Genomic DNA, 17,977 nt, shown 5'->3' on the forward strand with positions numbered 1-17,977 from the left:
TTCGAGGAGTAATCTCAGAGCGCTTCATAAGCATCGTCATCCACCAAAGCACCACCGTCCGCCGCATTCGATTGCATCTCCTTCAGGAACTCGTCCACGTGGCTCTTGCGTTTGCTGCTCCGGTGATGATGTTTGCCGTCCTCCTTTTCTTTGCTCGATTTTTTCTTCTTGTGCTTTTTGTCTTTATCCTTTGACTGGAATGGAGGAAAGAAAGAGAACATCAAAAAATTGACACAATTCTCTGCCTTTCGTTTGTCTTACCCTTTTTTCCGATGAACTCTTGGAACGGTTTACCGAGGATGTGGACACCACATCTTCGCCACCTTCCGGTGATCGGCGTTCCTTTGTATCGATCATAGACCAGCCTTCGTAGGCAAGATTCATCTTTTCTTTCGCACCCGGTGTTATCCGTCCCATTTCCAGCTCGACGCTCAGTAACGAAAGTTTCCGTACGCCATCGTCTTCCTGCTCTTCCTCCACGTCTTCCTGGTAGTTGGGAGTTGGGGTAAGGGTTACTACCGAACACTCTGCTGGCTCACTTCGCAGAGGGTTTACTGGGACAGCACTTGACTCCGATGGCTTGTCCGGAACACCCGTCGCCACTTCAGCCAATTCACCGCCAGGATCTTCCTCATCGAACCTCGACACGAGTGGATTGTGTCGTTCATCTTCATCCTCATCACTTTCAACTGTCGGTGAAAAGTTGGACGATTGTCGCCCCGCTCCAGCATCAACTGTATCCTCTAGGAACGACTTGTCCAACACACCTCCATCCGGACAAAACTCATCCACATTGTCGATCTTTCCGAACCCTATATCGGACGAAAGGGTTGCCATTGTAGCACTGCGAGCCGTTTGTTCCTGGTGCCGTTGTTGTGGGTTGAGCTTTGCTGTGTTGACGGCTGTCGTTGATGCAACGGCCAGATGAGAATTCCGATCGGGCACAATGATCGGATGACCTCCACCGAGAATAATGCTTTTCGTCGGTCGAATAACGGATGGATCAGTAGGACTGGCTGGAGTGGTGCTTTCCCGTGCTTTCTTTTTACTGATGAGAGCATCCAGAAAGCGACCATAGTCGGAATCGTCCGATTTCTGAAAAGAAAGAATAACATTAGGATCGAACTTTGGAAGCGAAATCCACACAACAACACACACTCCCTCCCTCCCTCTCGCTCTCAATCTCTCTTTTTCTCTCTCGCTCTATATATAAATCTCTTTCTTTCACCTGATATTCATCAATCTCCAACCGGCAGATGTCGAGATCCTGTGCGTTTTTTCTAAGCGACGCCTCGAGAGCACTCTTCTGAAGGTAAAGAAACGGAATGCCAAAGAATTTGTGCAGCAACCGCAGCCCGAACCCATTCCGCATCGAGCTGTCACCGTACACGATCTCCGCCTTGCGTTCCAGGCTAGCTGTCTCCACGAACCCGTGCACCTGCTCGGCCGTAATCACCCGATGATGTCCCATATCACAGTGATTGCCCAGCAACAGTATCGGAATGTCCGACGGAACCTTTGGCAACTCTCGGCAAACGTAATCGAACGTCCAAGCCTTTGTTATGTCCATCACCATCACGACGCAATGTGTGCCCTTGTACACGTCCAGGAACTCTGCATCTAGCACGGGAATGTCCGGTTCTGCACCTGGTCCGGTAGCAGTCGTAAGCTTCAGGTTGGTGCTTTTCTGCTTCGATTTCCCACGATCGACCACATCCCAAACTTCCACCTTCACGACATCATCGGTCGCTTTGAACGACCACTGGATACTGGCTACCTGTATCTGTTCCGTCGGTGTGTACTGCTCGATGAACGCTTTTCCCTGTAGCCGCTCCAGCAGACAAGATTTACCAACATTCCGATCGCCCTTGATAACAACTTTCACTGAGGAGAGGAGAAAGCAATCGGAAGAAGATACACTTTAGTAACAGAAGTATCAAAACGAGAACAGAGCTGGGGGAAGTGATTTAATACATACTGTTATACTGAACGCCACGGGAAAATCGCTTCTTGAGTGAATCAGACATCGTCTGCCCGACGGACTCTGGTATCGATACTGCTGGGCCATCGTTTTTGTTCGTAAGCTTCTTAAACACTGAAAACATGACTCTATTGGCCGTGGGGACGTGGTTGCACTACTCTCCTCTTCCTACTGCCGTTCACACATAACAAACAACTGATGCGATAACTGTTGCTTTAGGAAGTGAAATTTTCCTCGAGGCCACCACACAACAGCTGGTAGATTTCCACCAAACCCGAGAGGGTATTGTCACTAGTCCGTCCGCCCACCCGATCCTAATTTTTCCTTTTGTTTACATTTCTGCACCAAAAGCGTTTTCATCTTTTTAACGAAACACGTCAAAAGTCCGTTACATTTATGACGTCACAAATGTCAAACGAGTTTCGACGCTTGTTCGAAAAGCTTGCATGCAGGATTATGTTCGAAAGCTTCGCTTGCTTCGTCACTTCCAATAAGCCGTTGAAAGCTAACTCACATGGCGAGATTTTTTACCGCATGCGTGCGCCACCGCACGGTGAATTGAATGGAAATCTCAATTCAGAATCTAATTTTACTACGGAAAACAACATAAGAGAATACTACAACACAAAATAAAAACAACCTGTTCCTCTCTAAATGTGCTTTTCTTGAATTTCTAATAAATTTTATCTTTTTTTTTTTAGCACCACTACTATTGAACAATTATTCGGAAGTTCATTATTAACAACAATAAACAAACATTTTCGTCATTATTTTAAACGCTTCATTATATTTAACTATCTATCAAATTTAACATGCCTAACTGTTGCATAACATCCCGGGCCCGAGAGATGATCACGCGCTCGAAAAAACGAATGGCAGTTAAAAAAAAGTATAGATTAATTAATATTGGATCAAGAACCGCCACTTCACGATTTCGATAGACTCGCGCCGGAAAATTGTACTACAGCCTGGGCCTTGAGCGCGAGATACCTGAGAAATAAAACGAAATGTGAGGTTAGTAAATTGTTCTATATCCCACTTTCTTTCTTCATCGCTTGTGTGCGCGCGGCGCGGTGTATATTTCACACACATTCCTTCTATAATGAAGCCGGCAAATAGCTCAGATTTCTGGACAAAATATGGTTGATATCATCCGTTATCATTGGATTGGCTCTGAAAGTGTTATCATCACGCTAAATTTGACCGGTTACTCATCAGAAATGGCGAAACGTACCACCAAACGCAACACCACACACACGATGGACGAATATTGCATACGCCACGGGTACATATTTTTGTGGTTATGGCGCGCACGCACAAACACACAAGCGTATGCATTCAACGTTGATAGTTACCTTTTCCGTTCTTCGGTACAGCCCAGCACGCCCAATAGAATACGGGAAAATTGAGAAGCCGCACACACACACACACACACACATACACTCACATCCGATGCTTCATCATATTTAACAAGCACATGGCGGACGGTTCACAGAACTGAAGGCAAGCTGAAACACCCCGCCTTTTTTCCGTTGAACAAACCGGGCAATATCTCACAGTATACTCCTGTGATTTCAACTCAAATAGCTACGAAAGTCACAGAAATATACTGCGGAACATCACTCGATACGGTTGACCACATAGAAACGTTGATAATACTCTCCAAGCAAGACTCAAGCTTGTAAAACCCACATGCTTCTTCGATGGAAATGGTATCCCAGCTAAAGCCATCACCACATCACACGCTTCGCGGCTTTATGCGAGCACGAAGGGGATACAACACACTAGGAACACATTTCCGTTTCCACAGAAATTGCAGAAAATAAAATGCTTTTGGCATACAAGGAAACGACCGAAAATTCATCGCATTTCCCGCATATAACGACTGCACGTATCACCCCGGCCCGGTAAAAGATATCCAAGATGAAAATCTTTCTTTCAAACCGCAACAGAGCACACCCGCCCCGCCAACATGAAACAGAGGGGGAAAACCACGCCAAGCCTGTCCAATAATGCGTAAAATGCCGACCGCCGTGTGCAGACAACGACGCCCTCGGGAACGATCGAAATTCATCGTTCCAAACCAATAATCAGATTTTTTTCGTTACAAATCCCAACGTGTCAGCTTTCGCGCCCATTTTCAACTACATTTCATCTCCAAACTCACACTTTATTCTAACTTAACCACAAATTTCCTTCGGCAGACACACGCGACACACGTCCGATCAGCTCGGCAACGAAAACGGAAGTACAGCCTGCTCGAGTACTTGTCCCAGCTCGAGACGCTGCAAATCGAGCAGAACATAGCTAGCGCGATAATCCGTGGTATTTTCATATTAGCACGGATAATCCAAACTGCCGGCTCGCTGACAAACATTCGTGCAGTTTTTTATTGCTTTTCCGGTTTCATGCAGAAAGGGGATTTTTGAAGAAATTTTATGATTTTTTAACTTCCATTGAAACTTATTATTTTTGTAATATTTGTAGAACTATAAAACCACCAAAACTTCTTGCTTTTCATTTAAACAATATCATTTTTAAAGATAAATTAAAAAATGAGCTTGAACTCCTGAAACCATTCAAATAACTGAGATGACAGCTGACCAAAATTCAAATGCACCGGGTGAAGACCAGTAAAAAAATAAATTGTTCCAAAACAGAACTTGAAATGCCACAGCACAACATTCGTGGATTATTCACCAAACCAGTGGTCCATGGCCATTGTAAAAAACCTCTAGCTACATCCTACCTACCTACTGCATTAAAAAAAATCTTCTCTGAATATAGCACAGCATTTCTGAACGATTAATTAATTTATTCGCCGGTTTACTCTTATTAATAAACGTGATAAAATAAGTTAGTATCGGTGCTAGATAAAATAAGATAAACTTTGTTCATCCGCAAAAACGCGATTCAAATTGTCATCGTTCTCCATACGAGAAAGCATACAAAACAGCTGATCCGCGGCAGATTTGGAAGGGAAATGAAAATGCTTTGTGAATCTTTGTGGAATGTGAAACTCTCGGTCGCACGTCGTATTACAACCGTTTACACTACTCTCCATTGCAGTACACTTGTGTCCATACCGCCGGCCGATAAAAGACGAACGCCATCGTGCATAAACTGTACCGATGTTACATGGCTGCTGTGGCCTTTGTAACTATGTGATAGTGACTGAAATGGATAGATTTGTTTTTTTTTCTTGTATTGTACATCGTACGGTACTTGCCTCTACAGAAAACTTACCTTTGGCTGCGATGCTGGAAAACTAAACAGTCGAATTTTGCCGAAGTCATCGGCACACACAAGGAATTGTTCCTCACCATCCTTGCACACGCTGTTGATGTCTGTACCATCAAAGTTTTCCGGCCAGATGCCGATCGTTTCGAAGCTCACTGAACAGTTCTGTGTGGCCCACTCGAGGTTCTTCACCGTGCTTTGGCTCGTAATTTGACGGCAGAGCGTTGGATTCCCTGCAAAGAACGGGAAGATTCGTTAGTGCAACGGTGTGTAATGGAATGTGATAACCACACTCACAATATAATAATTCATAATCGCCTGAATTAGACCGTAAAATTTGACTGTCTTTGGACCAATCCAGATGAGAAATAAAACTAGAATGACCCTGTGGAGAAATAGCAGAGAAGTATAAGAAGTCATCAACAGCATAAAGTGACAGGGTTGATCTGTTGCTAATGCAAAAGCATCAAGTATCAAGGTAATCAAGTATCTCTAAAAAATCCCTGTAATTTATGTAATCATTCTTACCGTGCACTTGCCAATCTTGGAAAATCGGTGCGGTACTTTCGTACACTGATAGATGTAGATGCAGTTGTCTTTGGAACCGATGGCCAGCAGGTTTCCATCGGGGGAGAACTGCATACACTGTATCACCTCCGCTCCATCCGTATACGTCGCTAACAGTTCACGTGTAACGATATCAAACACGGACCAACGCCCACCTACACCTCCCGCCACAATCACATCCCCACCGTTGGCAATCTGTACCGAATGAATCGGTTCGCCAATGTCTTTGCTCCACACTACCGAATGCGACAGAGAGTCCCACAGCTGCAACAGTCTGTCCCTACCACCGGTAACGAACTGAGCCACCTGTGGATGCGTTGCCAACGACCACAGAATATCCGTGTGGCCCATCACGATCGGTACAAGGCTAAGCGTAAAGTCTCCGGACAAAATGCAATTCTTCGTCGTCCCGACCAGCAGCTGGGAACCTTTGCCCTGGGCCACCACTCGTACCGCACCGAAATGTGCCTCGACTATCTGTTCCGCCTTCATGTGTAGTGCATCATCGAACAGTAACAGCAATCCATCCTTACCGCCCGTCACGAATCCACCATTGCGCAGTGCACAAATCGTGAACACCGGACCCTCGTGCACCTTCTTCAGGAAGCGACTGATAACGTTGGTGCCACGCTTCCAAACGGCCAAATTACCACTCGAATCACCGGTCACGACGTCACCGGTTTGCGTGAACGAAATCGCTGTCACGTACTTCGGTTTCTCGAAGCTCTCGAACACGCCCATCCGCTTGTAGAGCATGCCGTTCTGATCCAGCGACCAAAAGGCGATGTGATTCTTCCCTATCGTAATGATCTGTCCTTTATCGAGCGGATGAAACTCTACCGCAACGACCGTATCGACTGAACACTTTGTTTCCGTGATCTTACGGCCACCATCTTTCTTTTGCCAGTCCCAAATCGATATGATCTTGTCGGGTGAATCGTCAATAGCGGCCAATATGCTTCCACTGTCCGCTCGGCTGAACGAGATGCAATTGATCGAGCCGGTAAACTCCCCAACACCAACTTGATTTAGCGTCGCCAACGAGACCGAATTCCAGATGAGGATGTGTGGGAGCGATTCCCGACCTTCATGCCCGCCGCACTGCCCACTCGCCACCAGCAGTTTGTTCGGATGAACGGCCAAACTTTTGACGTCGTCCGTGTGACCGAGGTAATGGCGCTGGGTATGTTCGTCCATGTTGTACAGGATGACAACGGCTGCCACAAAGTACACCATTTCACCGGTCGGCAGTTGGTACAGATTTGACCGGCAGTCCTTGCCTCGGTATCCGTACGCCCAATCGAGCCGCAAGCGTCTGTTCGGGGCCGGCTGTACCTTGGTCAGTTCGTACGTGGACAGTTGTGCCTCGGGAATGTGGATTACGATTGGGCGGCCGCTAATGTACAGCTTCACGTACTCGTCGTCATCGTTTTTCCGCTGTACGTACGGGTGCGATTGGCCCTGGCGGCTGGAATTGCCACTGAGATTCAGCAGTGATTTGGCCGAAAACCGGGACATGCTGTGGTGAAGCAAATTAGAAACAAATACGACATTTAGGACATCATTGAACATCGTTAAAATACAATCTACTTTTCCAATAAACACAATAAATTATCAAATCTGATAAGTTGCTGCTACTTGCGAGACTTGCACCCGCTTATGCTTGATAAGATACTTATCGCTAGGAATGTTTGTAAAATCCGGTTCAAAGACATGCGTGATAAATAAATTGTAACGCACCTTCCACTGCTTCCTGTGCCGCTCGGACTGCCCGGTGTACTAACGAAATCCCCTGTCGAGGACCAGCGCTTTCCCATGCCGGAAGAGGCGAGCAGTGCATGGTGTGAGTTGGCCGAAGCAATCGCGTTCGGTTGTCTCGGTGATGGGGACGGGGCAGGTGAGATCGAATGACTGCTCATCGAGTCGGAATGCAGCGAGCCGTTGGAATAGTGAATGGCTTTTTGCGCGAGGTTCGGCTTCATCCGTGACGGTGAGCTGGTCACACGGGACGGCATCCCTCGACCGAAGCGTTTTTCCTCTACCGTAGAATTTACTAAAAAGCGAGTGATAAGAAATTAACACATATTTTTTTGCCAGGCATGGCGAAACTCCAACTGCGGGAATTAATGATACTAAGAAATGAAGCGAGAAAAAAGTACACCTACGCCTCGTGAGGGTGTTGCGGGAGAAGCGGAAGCTTTTGCTGGATAAACTATTCTGTGCGCTGGCGGACGCGTTATCACTGACCGCATGATGTCCGCCTGGACCCGCTGCTCCACCGACACCCGCCGGCGTTCCGGTCCCACCTCGACCACTGCCGCTCGTGCTATTCTCGTAGCTGTTATCTATCGTGGCCAGTCGACGCAACACATCGGCCAGTGTGGACTTGAGACAAACGATCTCATCCTTGTGTTCCAGTACCTGCCTTTCGAGATCGTACACTCGCTCCACTAGGCCGGCTTTTTCCGTTTCCAGCATTTCCTCTGCAATGAAAAATAGAAAAAAAAACTCGTTAGTTCAAGGACACTCTCTCATTGCAATGATGACCTTGCAATACTGAGGGAATTAAGTTGCTAAAAGACTATATTAAAAAGTAAATCGAGACACTTTACGCCATTCTTTGGAACCGTTCGTTGAGTCTGTAGGCCTCTTAGTGTTGGAGGTCGATACGGGTTGGTCGGCGGACATATCGGCATTTGGACACCCCTTGCGTGGAGAGTGTGATTGAGCAAATAGTTACCGATTGTTACACAACACAAACACACATACACACATCTAGGTGGAATTATTTTCACACCTCACGCAAGCCATCGCATCCCGCAACGTGGACACTTAATGGTACATTTCAAAACACCGGCCCACAACGAAAACAAAAAGGGACACCGGTCACAAAACACCCACGACGTCTGTCCGACAGCACAGGTGACAGCTGTTTACGGATGGGTTTTTGGACGTACTTCCCCGTTTCTGCACGAGGAACATGCGCTCTAATCAACCCCTTACTACAACACGAAGGGAACAGCAGTAGCAGCGAAATGCTACGGAATTCGCTGTGTGATACCGTCTCGACGATTCGCGCGGACAGCTGCGGTGTTTTGTTGTGCTTTGTAATGTTTAGAGATAGAGTCCAAAGGGCCGGGGCACTGCGAGAGAAAAGGAGCCACAGAGTTGTTGTGTTTTGCGCTATTTATTATCACCATCGAGACTCCTCTATCGCTGCACAATCACTGTACACCTCCTTCCAAGTGTCTCTGCAAAAAGCTATATGCAGTGGACGACAAATGGACTGTGGGGGCGGACTATTTGTTTTTTGGGGAGTTTTAAACCCGAAAAGAAAATTACATTTATTTATCAATTTCTCAAGGATGCTGGATATGGCAATGACGCACTCCATCAACAATGCTCCAAAGAATAAGTGGGCGTTGTTGTGGGTTCCTAGAGTAACGCTTAAAAAAGCAGCAATTCCACTGGAAGTCCCTATACTACTCACCCGAAAACTCATGCAAATTTTTGTATGACTTTTGCACTCGGCTACTGCTGTTGGTATCCACGGTGGTCGTCGATGACTGTGTCACCACATCCAGTACCTGTTCGTCCACCTCCTCCACACTAGTGGACATTATGTGATGATGATGATGATGATGATGAACCGGCATGGTAGAATTTTTTAAACTGTCCCCTTCTCCACCCGAAGCAGGCGTTTCCTGATCGGTTTCGTTGCTCATCGTTACGAGTAAAGTTACTTGTTCGAAAAAAAATCCGACTAAACACTCAAACAACACGTCTCTTGCTGAGCGTATCGGATTGTTTAAACCGCTGGTTGGATAGATAAACTTTGAAGGTTGATGATGTAAAGATTTTTTTTGTTTGTACCGCTTGTTCAATCAATTCAAACTGGCCCTTATGATGGATGGAATCGTACAACGTTTCACACTATCTCCACAATCAGAATTGATGTGCAGCGCGCCACAGCGAAGGTAACTTTGATCGATAGAGAGGAGTAGCGGCCAGGTCTCGCACGCCTTTGCTGTTGATTTTGTTATTATTTAAAGTCCCGTGGGGAGGCTTTTTCTTCGTCTATCCACCGCTATTAGTTAGCACACCGGGAGCACATCGGGAGCAAGCCGATGCGACTGCTTGTGGATGAATTGTTTGCTTACGTCTAACCCGTTCCTCGGACAATCGAAAGCTCTCTCCCACCAGCACATCCGTAGAACGTATGGGATATGATGTTTCAGCTAATTCACACATCGAATGACATCATGGTATGGCCAAACATGGGGACGAGCTGGTACCATCATCGCCCGATTTCTTCCACCCTACTCCTGTGCTCCTACTCATCACCGGGGCAACTCGTAAGAATGAACTTTCCGGTGGACATTTTCCGCCTTCCAACTGTCTGTGTATGTTTGTCTTCTTCAGCTGTGCTCGTTGGCGAGGCGCGCGATAAACCGCAGCAAAAACCGCACACCGGCAAAAATAATAATAAAATGCCAAACGGCTACGTGTCTCGCAGGGTGTGGAATATTAATGCCTTTGCACCGCGTTTGCATGCGTTCAGCGCGAGAAGGCTTTATAATGAGCGCGAACTTGCGTATGAGATAACAACGGCGAGTGTTTTATGCGGTTCGACACGTTCGCTCTTTTCTTGCGGATGATAAGGCGACTTCTGACCGGTGGTTTGTTGTTGTTTAGATAGTGTCTTAACAGCAGTTATGCTGCTCACCTAAAGCCGCGAAGCGATCGGTTCAACTTTACGAGAATGAATGAACCATTTCTCAGCAGCAGCCCCTGCTCTCGGTGTCACGTCACAAGAAAATTAAGTAGCTCACAATTTCCCATGCTTAATATGCTTCTGCTCTACTCCTCGGGCCCGAGATGAAAACCGGCCTCTGTTCTTTTCACTGTGTACGGATTGTGGCACAGTTTTGCTTTCCTTTCCAGTGTTCCAGTGTGGAGAGCTTTTCTTCGACTTCGGTTATGTGTACCGTTACCGGTATTTGGAGCTCTTCGGAACGTACGGAGGAAGGAACGGAGGAACGTACGCCTGCCACACGACTGCTTCTGTAAGAGCAGCGAAAACTCCTCTGCGTTGCGGAATTCGGGTATAATGTTTTATTTCTTTTCGTCTGTTATTAGTTCCGGCTTTTTTGGCAAACAGCCACCTACCGATCGGGATTTACCACCACTACCACCACCACAGCTTCTACTGTGCTGTCGGATGTACACGCGCCGTAGGAATGTCGTACGGTGGTGCGGAAAGTAGGGCAACTATGCTGTTTTCCAGCGACATTCCAGTTTCCACCGTTGTAGGGTGTTTTGGGTGCAAAAAAAAAAGAACAATATTGCGGCAATTGTTGGAGCTTTCGAAATCGCAACCCAAAACGTCACCTAAAGCTTGCCTGAGGGTGCATCACAATGATCAACTTTTGTAAACACACTTGAACACTATACGATGATGCTTTATGTTGTCACCAAATATTTACACTTATCACACGCGTTGGTTGCGGTTCTTAATTGGCTTGCACAGCCAAAGTGCACACTCGAGAGAACACTGCTTGATTTATGAACGAGATGTCGCTTTTTGTCACGCAAATTTGCACACGAAACCCCCTGGCAATTCCCTGGCTGGTCCCCGTTTTGCCGAGCTTTCTAGCAAGCTGTGCTCATGGCTTACTGTACGACGAATCACACCAAAAATCACTACTTTTCGCGATCGATTGCAGCTGACACGAGCTGACCTGCCTGCTTGATTGCTAGAGGAGAGCCGTACGCGCAGCTAGAAATCGCGATGGTTTAGGAGAAATGCACAGTGCAACCTAGTCGGTGTGTTCCCCCTGGAAATTAGAGATGAACAGCGACGACACAAACACCACCAACACACAGCCCTACCAACCAGGTTGTGTGCGTAGTGCTCTGTGTACCAAACGCACCTTTTTGATATTACACACACCGGTAAAAGAGAAGCACTTCACGCATTTATCTCGTACCTGTGACGTCGTCCGGAGGGAAGCAGTAAGCTGTAATAAGGTTTCTCCCGCTTTTACAACATGACCATATGACAGGGTCCTAAGCCCAACCCAAAGAACAGGTGGCATTCGACCGTTAGCACGTTTAAAATGCTGGTTCCTTTTTGATCCTTTAGGAGGACTTTTATTCTTGGCGCCACAATTTTTAAAACATATGCATCGCCCTTTCTTTTCTTCAGCGTTTGCATCACGTGACATGTGTTTTTTTGGCCTTGGAAGTTATGGCAAGAAATTTGAGAAAGAGTTTCTGCTCACTGATTTTTGTAACGAATTCTTTTGTAAACCTACCTAATGATCGCACTCGATGGTACTTTATCATCTGTTTAGCGTCCTGGGAATATCCTGCTTACGATGATCCTTAAGAAATTAGCAGCTTCCAAGTTGCAGGTTGCTCCTCGAAGCTGGCAAAGGTTACCAACTCTTTAACAGCCAGCAGAGCAGAGCCGCCAATTGAGGTCACCGAAAAACTCGTGTGCACACGGTTGCGCCGGATGAACAATTCTGGTCGAATCGCACCACGATCATTCGCTGTATCCCCGCGCAGAAGTTGACCGATCGTTGGCCGAGCTACTACCGCACACCGCACACGCTATAGCCATAGCGAACAGGGGCCTACCGACCTCGCTCGGAGAGGTGTATGTATTTATGGTGGAATTGAACCTCTTTCCAAAAACGGTATTGAGCGAAAACCCGAACCCACTCCCCACCCCCCCTCCCCCCCTCGGTTTACTTAGCTCTCCCTTTCCCAATCCCAATCCCAATCACAATCCTCTACAGACGGCGCAACCCGCTGGGGGTGTTGAATGAATCGGTTAGCCAATTTGGCACACAACATATACGTGTCGAACGCGAGATGTGGCCTTTGCTTGCTCGTACGCACCCGAATCTTTCTTTCCCACTCTGTCTTCCGTGTGGTATCAACACCTTCCCTGGTGTTCCTCACGCACCGATGACCTTTTGGGGGCGCGCGCGCAAGCGCATGTGTGTGTATGTGTGAGTATATGTCTTTGGAAGGTGCTTCACGCGCCACCGGACGCCTTTGGTGATGTCAAGGTTAAGGGTCTGGTCAATGTTTACGAATAGCGATAGTGACGATTCTATGTGCTTCACCCAGCCCAGAGAGATAGATTAGTCCGTTGGCGGCCGTTTTATTGATCTTCAACTAATTCCACCGTTTATTACATGGTTCGTGAAGCAATTACACCGAATGTATTGTTCTACTTCTTTAAAACCCCGTGGTGTGGACACTTTAACGACCCATAAAGCATGATAGGTTGATAATTGAAATTTGGTATTTATACGCTTCCATCTTCACCATGTAAAGATACCCTTTCTCGGCCTAAGTGCGCTTGGTCTTCTTGGTGATGTTGATCTGTACAATGAAGCAGCAGGAATCGTTATTCTCGCTCGTCAGCTTCCACTTGACGTCGTAATGTTGCTGTGGGAAGAAGTTAAATCGTCGTGATGGCCTCGTGAATAGTTTTTGCGTTTAATATGGAGCATTCACTTACCGGAGGATAAGTCTTCTTAATGGGCAAATTGTAGGCGTACGTTTGCCGATTGCCAGATGTCACCGGGCAGCTTGTATGTTTACAGGCGGCCGTATCCATGCCAACGAAGGGTAGATCGAAGCTAGGCTTCGTCCAGGCCACATCGGCCGTGAGCTCATTGGCAGCGAATTCTAACGATAGGTTGGAACAATAGAATTACTACACGGAAAAGATATTCCAAATCCAATTCTTGCATACCGGGTGTAAAATCGAATACTATGCTAACGTTCGTTCCGCGGTACACGGTGCAGGCACGACCTTCCTCAGCTTCTGGGCATGGTGTGATCGAAACCTCGTGAATTGTACATTTCTCAGAAGCTATCAAAAGGATAACGAGTTAATAGAAACTTGTTCGATAGATCCAGGAGATTCCTATCGCTGCCCACCTTCGCCAGGACATTTCTTAAAGTTCACTACTTCAGCCGAAGTTGCGTGAAGGCACAGGGCCAGTAAAAGAACGACGGACACAACTGTTTGAACGCACTTCATCTTTACCGACACAAGAGGAGATTTAATGTACGTGGCTGTTGCTGCTGCAAGCAATCGCTAACAACTAAAGAGCAGCTAGCCGATGATCGTTAGTGAGGCAGATGGCATCTCTCCACACGAACCGATCAGTCGTCTTTGCGATGAATGGGCAGTGTTTTTGCTGTCCTATTATCAGGATCGAACTGCAACGCAGCCGCTTAATCGCTTGCGTTTAATCTAATGAGGTCTTTCGAGCCATACCGATGACGTTGTGTGGACCGCAATTCCGTTTATTTCTAAGGTCAATGTTCTGACCGTATCACTTGAGATTGATTCTCATTCGCTATTCTTTTAGTATTCTTGTGATATTACCTACCCGAAAAGATGAATAAAGGCATCTTTCAGCTATTAACGTTCGTTTCAAAGATTAATGAGATTTAATTTCGTAATTCTCTAAATCACTGGGGATGGGATGATAAGCTAAACGACCGCAAAAATGCCAGTGAGATTTTCATTTCCAACAGCAGCACCCGGCGTTTCCTTATTCTTTTACACCGGGATAGGGAGAGAGAGAGACTTTCGCACGAATGTCTAAAATACTTGTTTGCTTGTTTCAGTTCTTTGGCTCACACACGTCACGTCCACTACGTACGATTCCGATCGGCTTAAACGATGCAGAGTGTCGTATCGCGACACAGCGATATTTGCGCCTCTTGCAGAATCCTCAGTCGCGGCCCGAGTGGAATGCCCATCTTTTGCAGCCTTTCCTCGCCCAGGTAGGGCAGTTCGATCATACCGACACGCTCGCTCTCAAAGATGGGCGCATATTTCTGTGGACCATTAACCGTATTAGTAGAGATATTTAGTTGGTTAGCTTGATCCAGTGCATCCTTACCTCATAGCCGAGTTTTTTGAGAAACAGTTTCATCAGAGGTGGATCTTCACCGAAAAATTTCGTCAGCTTCTTCACCCGCTTTGGGTTGGTCAGGTTTATCGGTTCTCGAGCGGATGCATTAGCATTGCCATTGCCACTACTGTTCATCGGGAGATTGTGCATCGATTGTGAGCGCAACAGTGCTAAATCGTTTCGCAACTCCTCCAGCTCCTGTGAGACGAGATGCTGCGAGCGCATTTCCGACGAAAGATGGGCTACACTGCGTGCCAACGTGACTACGTGCGATTCCAGCCGCTGAAACCGTTTGTTGATGCCTTTAATATCACGCACCTTACGCCGTTCGTCTAATCTTCGCCGATCGCGGATTGGACGGCCACTAATCGAGCTAGACGGAAGGGATGACATGCTACCGTGGCGTCGACGTCTATTTGCCCGAAGTGTAGACTCGTTAGTGGCCATACGATTACCCAGCATTTTCAGTACTTCGCTGTACATCGTTTCGAGCCCTTCGAGCTGGTTGCGAATTTGTTGCAAACCGCCACCATCCGTTTCCGACTCCGACACCGATTGAGCGCCATCCCATGGACCACCGAGCAGTGATTCGAGATCCAGTGAGCGTGTCGTATTGGTGACGGATGCAACATCAGTATCCAGACCGAACACTGTTTCAAAGAAGAAAGTGATTAGAAATCGGAATGATATTGAAATTCGAACTACTAACGATGCTTTTTCAGGGCGTTCTGCTCATGCTTCTTATTGCTGGATAGCTTCAGATGGTTCATGTAGTTCTGTATTGTGTTGGGAGATGGTTGCCCTTTCGAAGGCCCGATTGGCTGTGGATTTTTGCTTGCCCGATTGTACGTATCGGTGCCGTACTCTTGCTTCTGAAGTTTACTAGCGTTGTTAGGTTTCGTCTGGACATTGCCACTAATTTGCCCCGTACTATGGTTGTATGCTTCATGGGGAGAGAGCGGTGGCAGTGGTGGAGACATCGAAGAAGCACTTTCTGACATTGTGCTTTCGGGACGAAGATTCATTGATTTCATACCCGGCTCAAGAATGTTACGCAGTTCCACATCAACTACATCGACCTTCAAATTTGAGAAAGCCATTACAGTAAAAAGACTCAAGTAAACCCCACGCCACACTTACCCATTCACCATCCGATTTGACTTTGTTTTTCTCCATCACAGCGTCAGCACTAGCGGTAGCCATCGAGGAACTACCACGACCAGAATCAATGTTGGACGAGTGATTGCCATTTTTATCGTACCCTCCAGCATCATGCGACTCTCCGGTAGATATGTTGACCGACGAACCACTGTTTACGTCCACCGAAATAGTGTGCTTTTGCATTCCCGGCTCTCCCTGATGATGGTTGTGATGGTGATGGTGATGACTTGTACTTTGATCTCCCACCGTAACGGTCGTGTTGTAGGATGAAGATTGAATGTTCGAGCTGGATCCACTCTCCATTGCTGCTCGCTGTTTAGCGTTATGAAGGGCCTGCTGGTACGACATGTGATGTTGCTGCTGTAGATGCTGCTGCTGCTGCTGCTGAGCATGATTGTGCCGATAGTTTTGGATGTAGGCAGGTTGCTGCTGAGGCGTTGATCGACTACCATGCATCACCGCGCCCTGACTCTGGCTGGATCCATTCGGCATGGACTGATTCGTTTGTCGAGTGGCACTATGCTGCCGAAATCCACCATCGTCACTATCTGTTCCGTCGACCGGAGCCGGCAGCATACTGACCACGTGCTGCGTCTGGCGGTTCGACTGCTCGCCAATGTTTAGCTGCGGCTGCGAGAGAGCTTTCGAGGCACTGAAACCTTCGGCCGGATCGGAGAACTTTTTGTGATAGTACAGAGGGGAATTGCTTTGGCTACTGGACGGCCACACGTTTATGTTGGACTGAGCCTGCAGCAAGTTATTGTCGGACGCTGAGCTATACATATACGATCCGCTCTGATTATTGCCCCCGTGTTGTTGTTGTTGCTGCTGCTGCTGACTGCTTGATTGACCCTGATCCAAGTTCGACTGGTGGCCGTGCAGCATTGAGGTTACATTGTTCAGTTCATCGCTTTGTTCGTTAGCGTCCTTTTTGAACTTGGACGAGATCAAATCCTTTAGCGTATGATAAGTCTTGGTGACGGATTTCTTCACCGTAGTGGAGTCTTTTTCCCTCTGGAAGCTACCGTCCCGATCGGCAAGCGCTGTCACATCTTCCGGGAAGCGCACGATCGTGCGTGGCATGGAACCAGAAACGGCCGAATGGATTGCGTCCATCTGTGGTTGGTTCTAGGAGATAGTATGAAGCAATTAGTGATGCAACTGTTACTTCAAGAGCATGACCACTCACCCATGCTTGTGTTTGTTTCACCGGCAGATCGGGCCCTATTGCGGACGTTGCTGATCGATTCAAGAGCGCTGGAATGCTAGTGTTTCTGTTATCTTGCATAAGCGGGATTTTGGAGGAGTTTTTGTTGGACGATAGTATCAGTTCCCGTTCGATCTAAAAGAGCAAAACTTTCAAATCACCGTGACCCACACGCACGCTGCACCAGTTCACGAAAACCTACCGGAAACTTGGACGAATGTGTCCGGAGCGGTGTGTTGAGTGCATGTGCCTCCGTCGATGCCGTCCCCGGTATGCTGGAGTGATGATCGTGCTGCATACCGTACGCACCGAGCGGTTGTGGCGGCATTCTGTACGGTGGATTCATGCAATTCACCAACGCGTTTAGTCTTTCGGGGGAAAAATGGTGCGCCTCGATCGCTGCATACGAAGCCAGAAGCAAAGAAGCCAGAAGAAACACAACGATTAAAAGCGTATTTAAATGGAGCGGTGAATGATGAGGTTTGTGTAGGGTGGTTTGTGCCTTTCGACTCCCTGGGAGCGCGCTGTGCGTGAGAATTAGCGATATGGCTCGTGCCGCTAACGCTCAAGTGCCAGCTACGGCTTAAAGGTTAAAGACTGACTTGATGACGATTTCAAATTAAAGATCATCAAGCGTTCGTTCCTGCCTGCTACTACCATTGGTTGCCACATGGCTGTGATGGTTATGGTGGCTGCCGTGGTGGTTACGATGTCCCCGCTGGTTTTTTATCTGTCTGAGCGTTTTAACGCGCATCTTGTAGTTGTACCACTTTTTGACGCTCGATCGAAAATTACTATCCCCGGGAATCACGATAACCACAACAAAACGCTCGCGATCGGTGGTGCTCAAAAGCTCAGAGACATTTG

At 47.3% G+C, this 17,977-nt stretch overlaps 4 protein-coding genes across 4 annotated transcripts; all 4 read right to left on the reverse strand.

Annotated features, from left to right (window-relative positions):
• On the reverse strand, positions 1 to 2,105 carry LOC126568026 (rab-like protein 6). Its single transcript, XM_050224422.1, has 4 exons — positions 1,979 to 2,105; positions 1,229 to 1,884; positions 262 to 1,095; positions 1 to 194 (listed from the first exon to the last, which is right to left on the reverse strand). Exons 1-4 carry the CDS (start codon positions 2,103 to 2,105, stop codon positions 15 to 17), a joined length of 1,797 nt encoding a protein of 598 aa, XP_050080379.1. The 3' UTR covers positions 1 to 14.
• A 2,923-nt stretch (positions 2,106 to 5,028) lies between these two features.
• LOC126568677 (echinoderm microtubule-associated protein-like 2) lies at positions 5,029 to 9,516 on the reverse strand. The gene is made up of 7 exons (XM_050225192.1): positions 9,279 to 9,516; positions 7,954 to 8,271; positions 7,529 to 7,841; positions 5,750 to 7,307; positions 5,519 to 5,606; positions 5,228 to 5,454; positions 5,029 to 5,155 (listed from the first exon to the last, which is right to left on the reverse strand). Exons 1-7 carry the CDS (start codon positions 9,511 to 9,513, stop codon positions 5,030 to 5,032), a joined length of 2,865 nt encoding a protein of 954 aa, XP_050081149.1. The 5' UTR covers positions 9,514 to 9,516; the 3' UTR covers position 5,029.
• A 3,638-nt stretch (positions 9,517 to 13,154) lies between these two features.
• On the reverse strand, positions 13,155 to 13,916 carry LOC126568547 (MD-2-related lipid-recognition protein-like). The gene is made up of 4 exons (XM_050225044.1): positions 13,754 to 13,916; positions 13,566 to 13,685; positions 13,329 to 13,498; positions 13,155 to 13,255 (listed from the first exon to the last, which is right to left on the reverse strand). The coding sequence occupies exons 1-4, from the start codon at positions 13,854 to 13,856 to the stop codon at positions 13,157 to 13,159; spliced, it is 492 nt and encodes a 163-aa protein (XP_050081001.1). The 5' UTR covers positions 13,857 to 13,916; the 3' UTR covers positions 13,155 to 13,156.
• Positions 13,917 to 14,403: 487 nt separating this feature from the next.
• LOC126568678 (basic-leucine zipper transcription factor A-like) lies at positions 14,404 to 17,913 on the reverse strand. Its single transcript, XM_050225193.1, has 7 exons — positions 17,765 to 17,913; positions 17,313 to 17,509; positions 17,093 to 17,245; positions 15,883 to 17,031; positions 15,452 to 15,821; positions 14,731 to 15,392; positions 14,404 to 14,665 (listed from the first exon to the last, which is right to left on the reverse strand). The coding sequence occupies exons 1-7, from the start codon at positions 17,862 to 17,864 to the stop codon at positions 14,501 to 14,503; spliced, it is 2,796 nt and encodes a 931-aa protein (XP_050081150.1). The 5' UTR covers positions 17,865 to 17,913; the 3' UTR covers positions 14,404 to 14,500.
• Between the last annotated feature and the right edge of the window lie 64 nt (positions 17,914 to 17,977).

The sequence above is a fragment of the Anopheles maculipalpis genome, chromosome 2RL, assembly GCF_943734695.1.
Source record: "Anopheles maculipalpis chromosome 2RL, idAnoMacuDA_375_x, whole genome shotgun sequence".
NCBI lineage: Eukaryota > Metazoa > Arthropoda > Insecta > Diptera > Culicidae > Anopheles > Anopheles maculipalpis.

Bases quoted from the DNA above. Each gene is read 5' to 3' on its own strand.
- LOC126568026 (XM_050224422.1), bottom strand. From the start codon at position 2,105: ATGTTTTCAGTGTTTAAGAAGCTTACGAACAAAAACGATGGCCCAGCA. The intron at 1,885-1,978 runs GTATGTATTAAA...TCCTCTCCTCAG, and splicing joins CCGTGGCGTTCAGTATAACA to TGAAAGTTGTTATCAAGGGC. The intron at 1,096-1,228 runs GTGAAAGAAAGA...CTTTCTTTTCAG, and splicing joins TGGAGATTGATGAATATCAG to AAATCGGACGATTCCGACTA.
- LOC126568677 (XM_050225192.1), bottom strand. From the start codon at position 9,513: ATGAGCAACGAAACCGATCAGGAAACGCCTGCTTCGGGTGGAGAAGGG. The intron at 7,842-7,953 runs GTAGGTGTACTT...CTCGCTTTTTAG, and splicing joins CCGCAACACCCTCACGAGGC to TAAATTCTACGGTAGAGGAA. The intron at 5,607-5,749 runs GTAAGAATGATT...ATTTCTCCACAG, and splicing joins CCAAGATTGGCAAGTGCACG to GGTCATTCTAGTTTTATTTC.
- LOC126568547 (XM_050225044.1), bottom strand. From the start codon at position 13,856: ATGAAGTGCGTTCAAACAGTTGTGTCCGTCGTTCTTTTACTGGCCCTG. The intron at 13,499-13,565 runs GTATGCAAGAAT...ACCTATCGTTAG, and splicing joins AGTATTCGATTTTACACCCG to AATTCGCTGCCAATGAGCTC. The intron at 13,256-13,328 runs GTAAGTGAATGC...TTCTTCCCACAG, and splicing joins TTAAGAAGACTTATCCTCCG to CAACATTACGACGTCAAGTG.
- LOC126568678 (XM_050225193.1), bottom strand. From the start codon at position 17,864: ATGCGCGTTAAAACGCTCAGACAGATAAAAAACCAGCGGGGACATCGT. The intron at 15,822-15,882 runs GTAAGTGTGGCG...TCAAATTTGAAG, and splicing joins TCAAATCGGATGGTGAATGG to GTCGATGTAGTTGATGTGGA. The intron at 15,393-15,451 runs GTTAGTAGTTCG...TCTTTGAAACAG, and splicing joins GAACGCCCTGAAAAAGCATC to TGTTCGGTCTGGATACTGAT.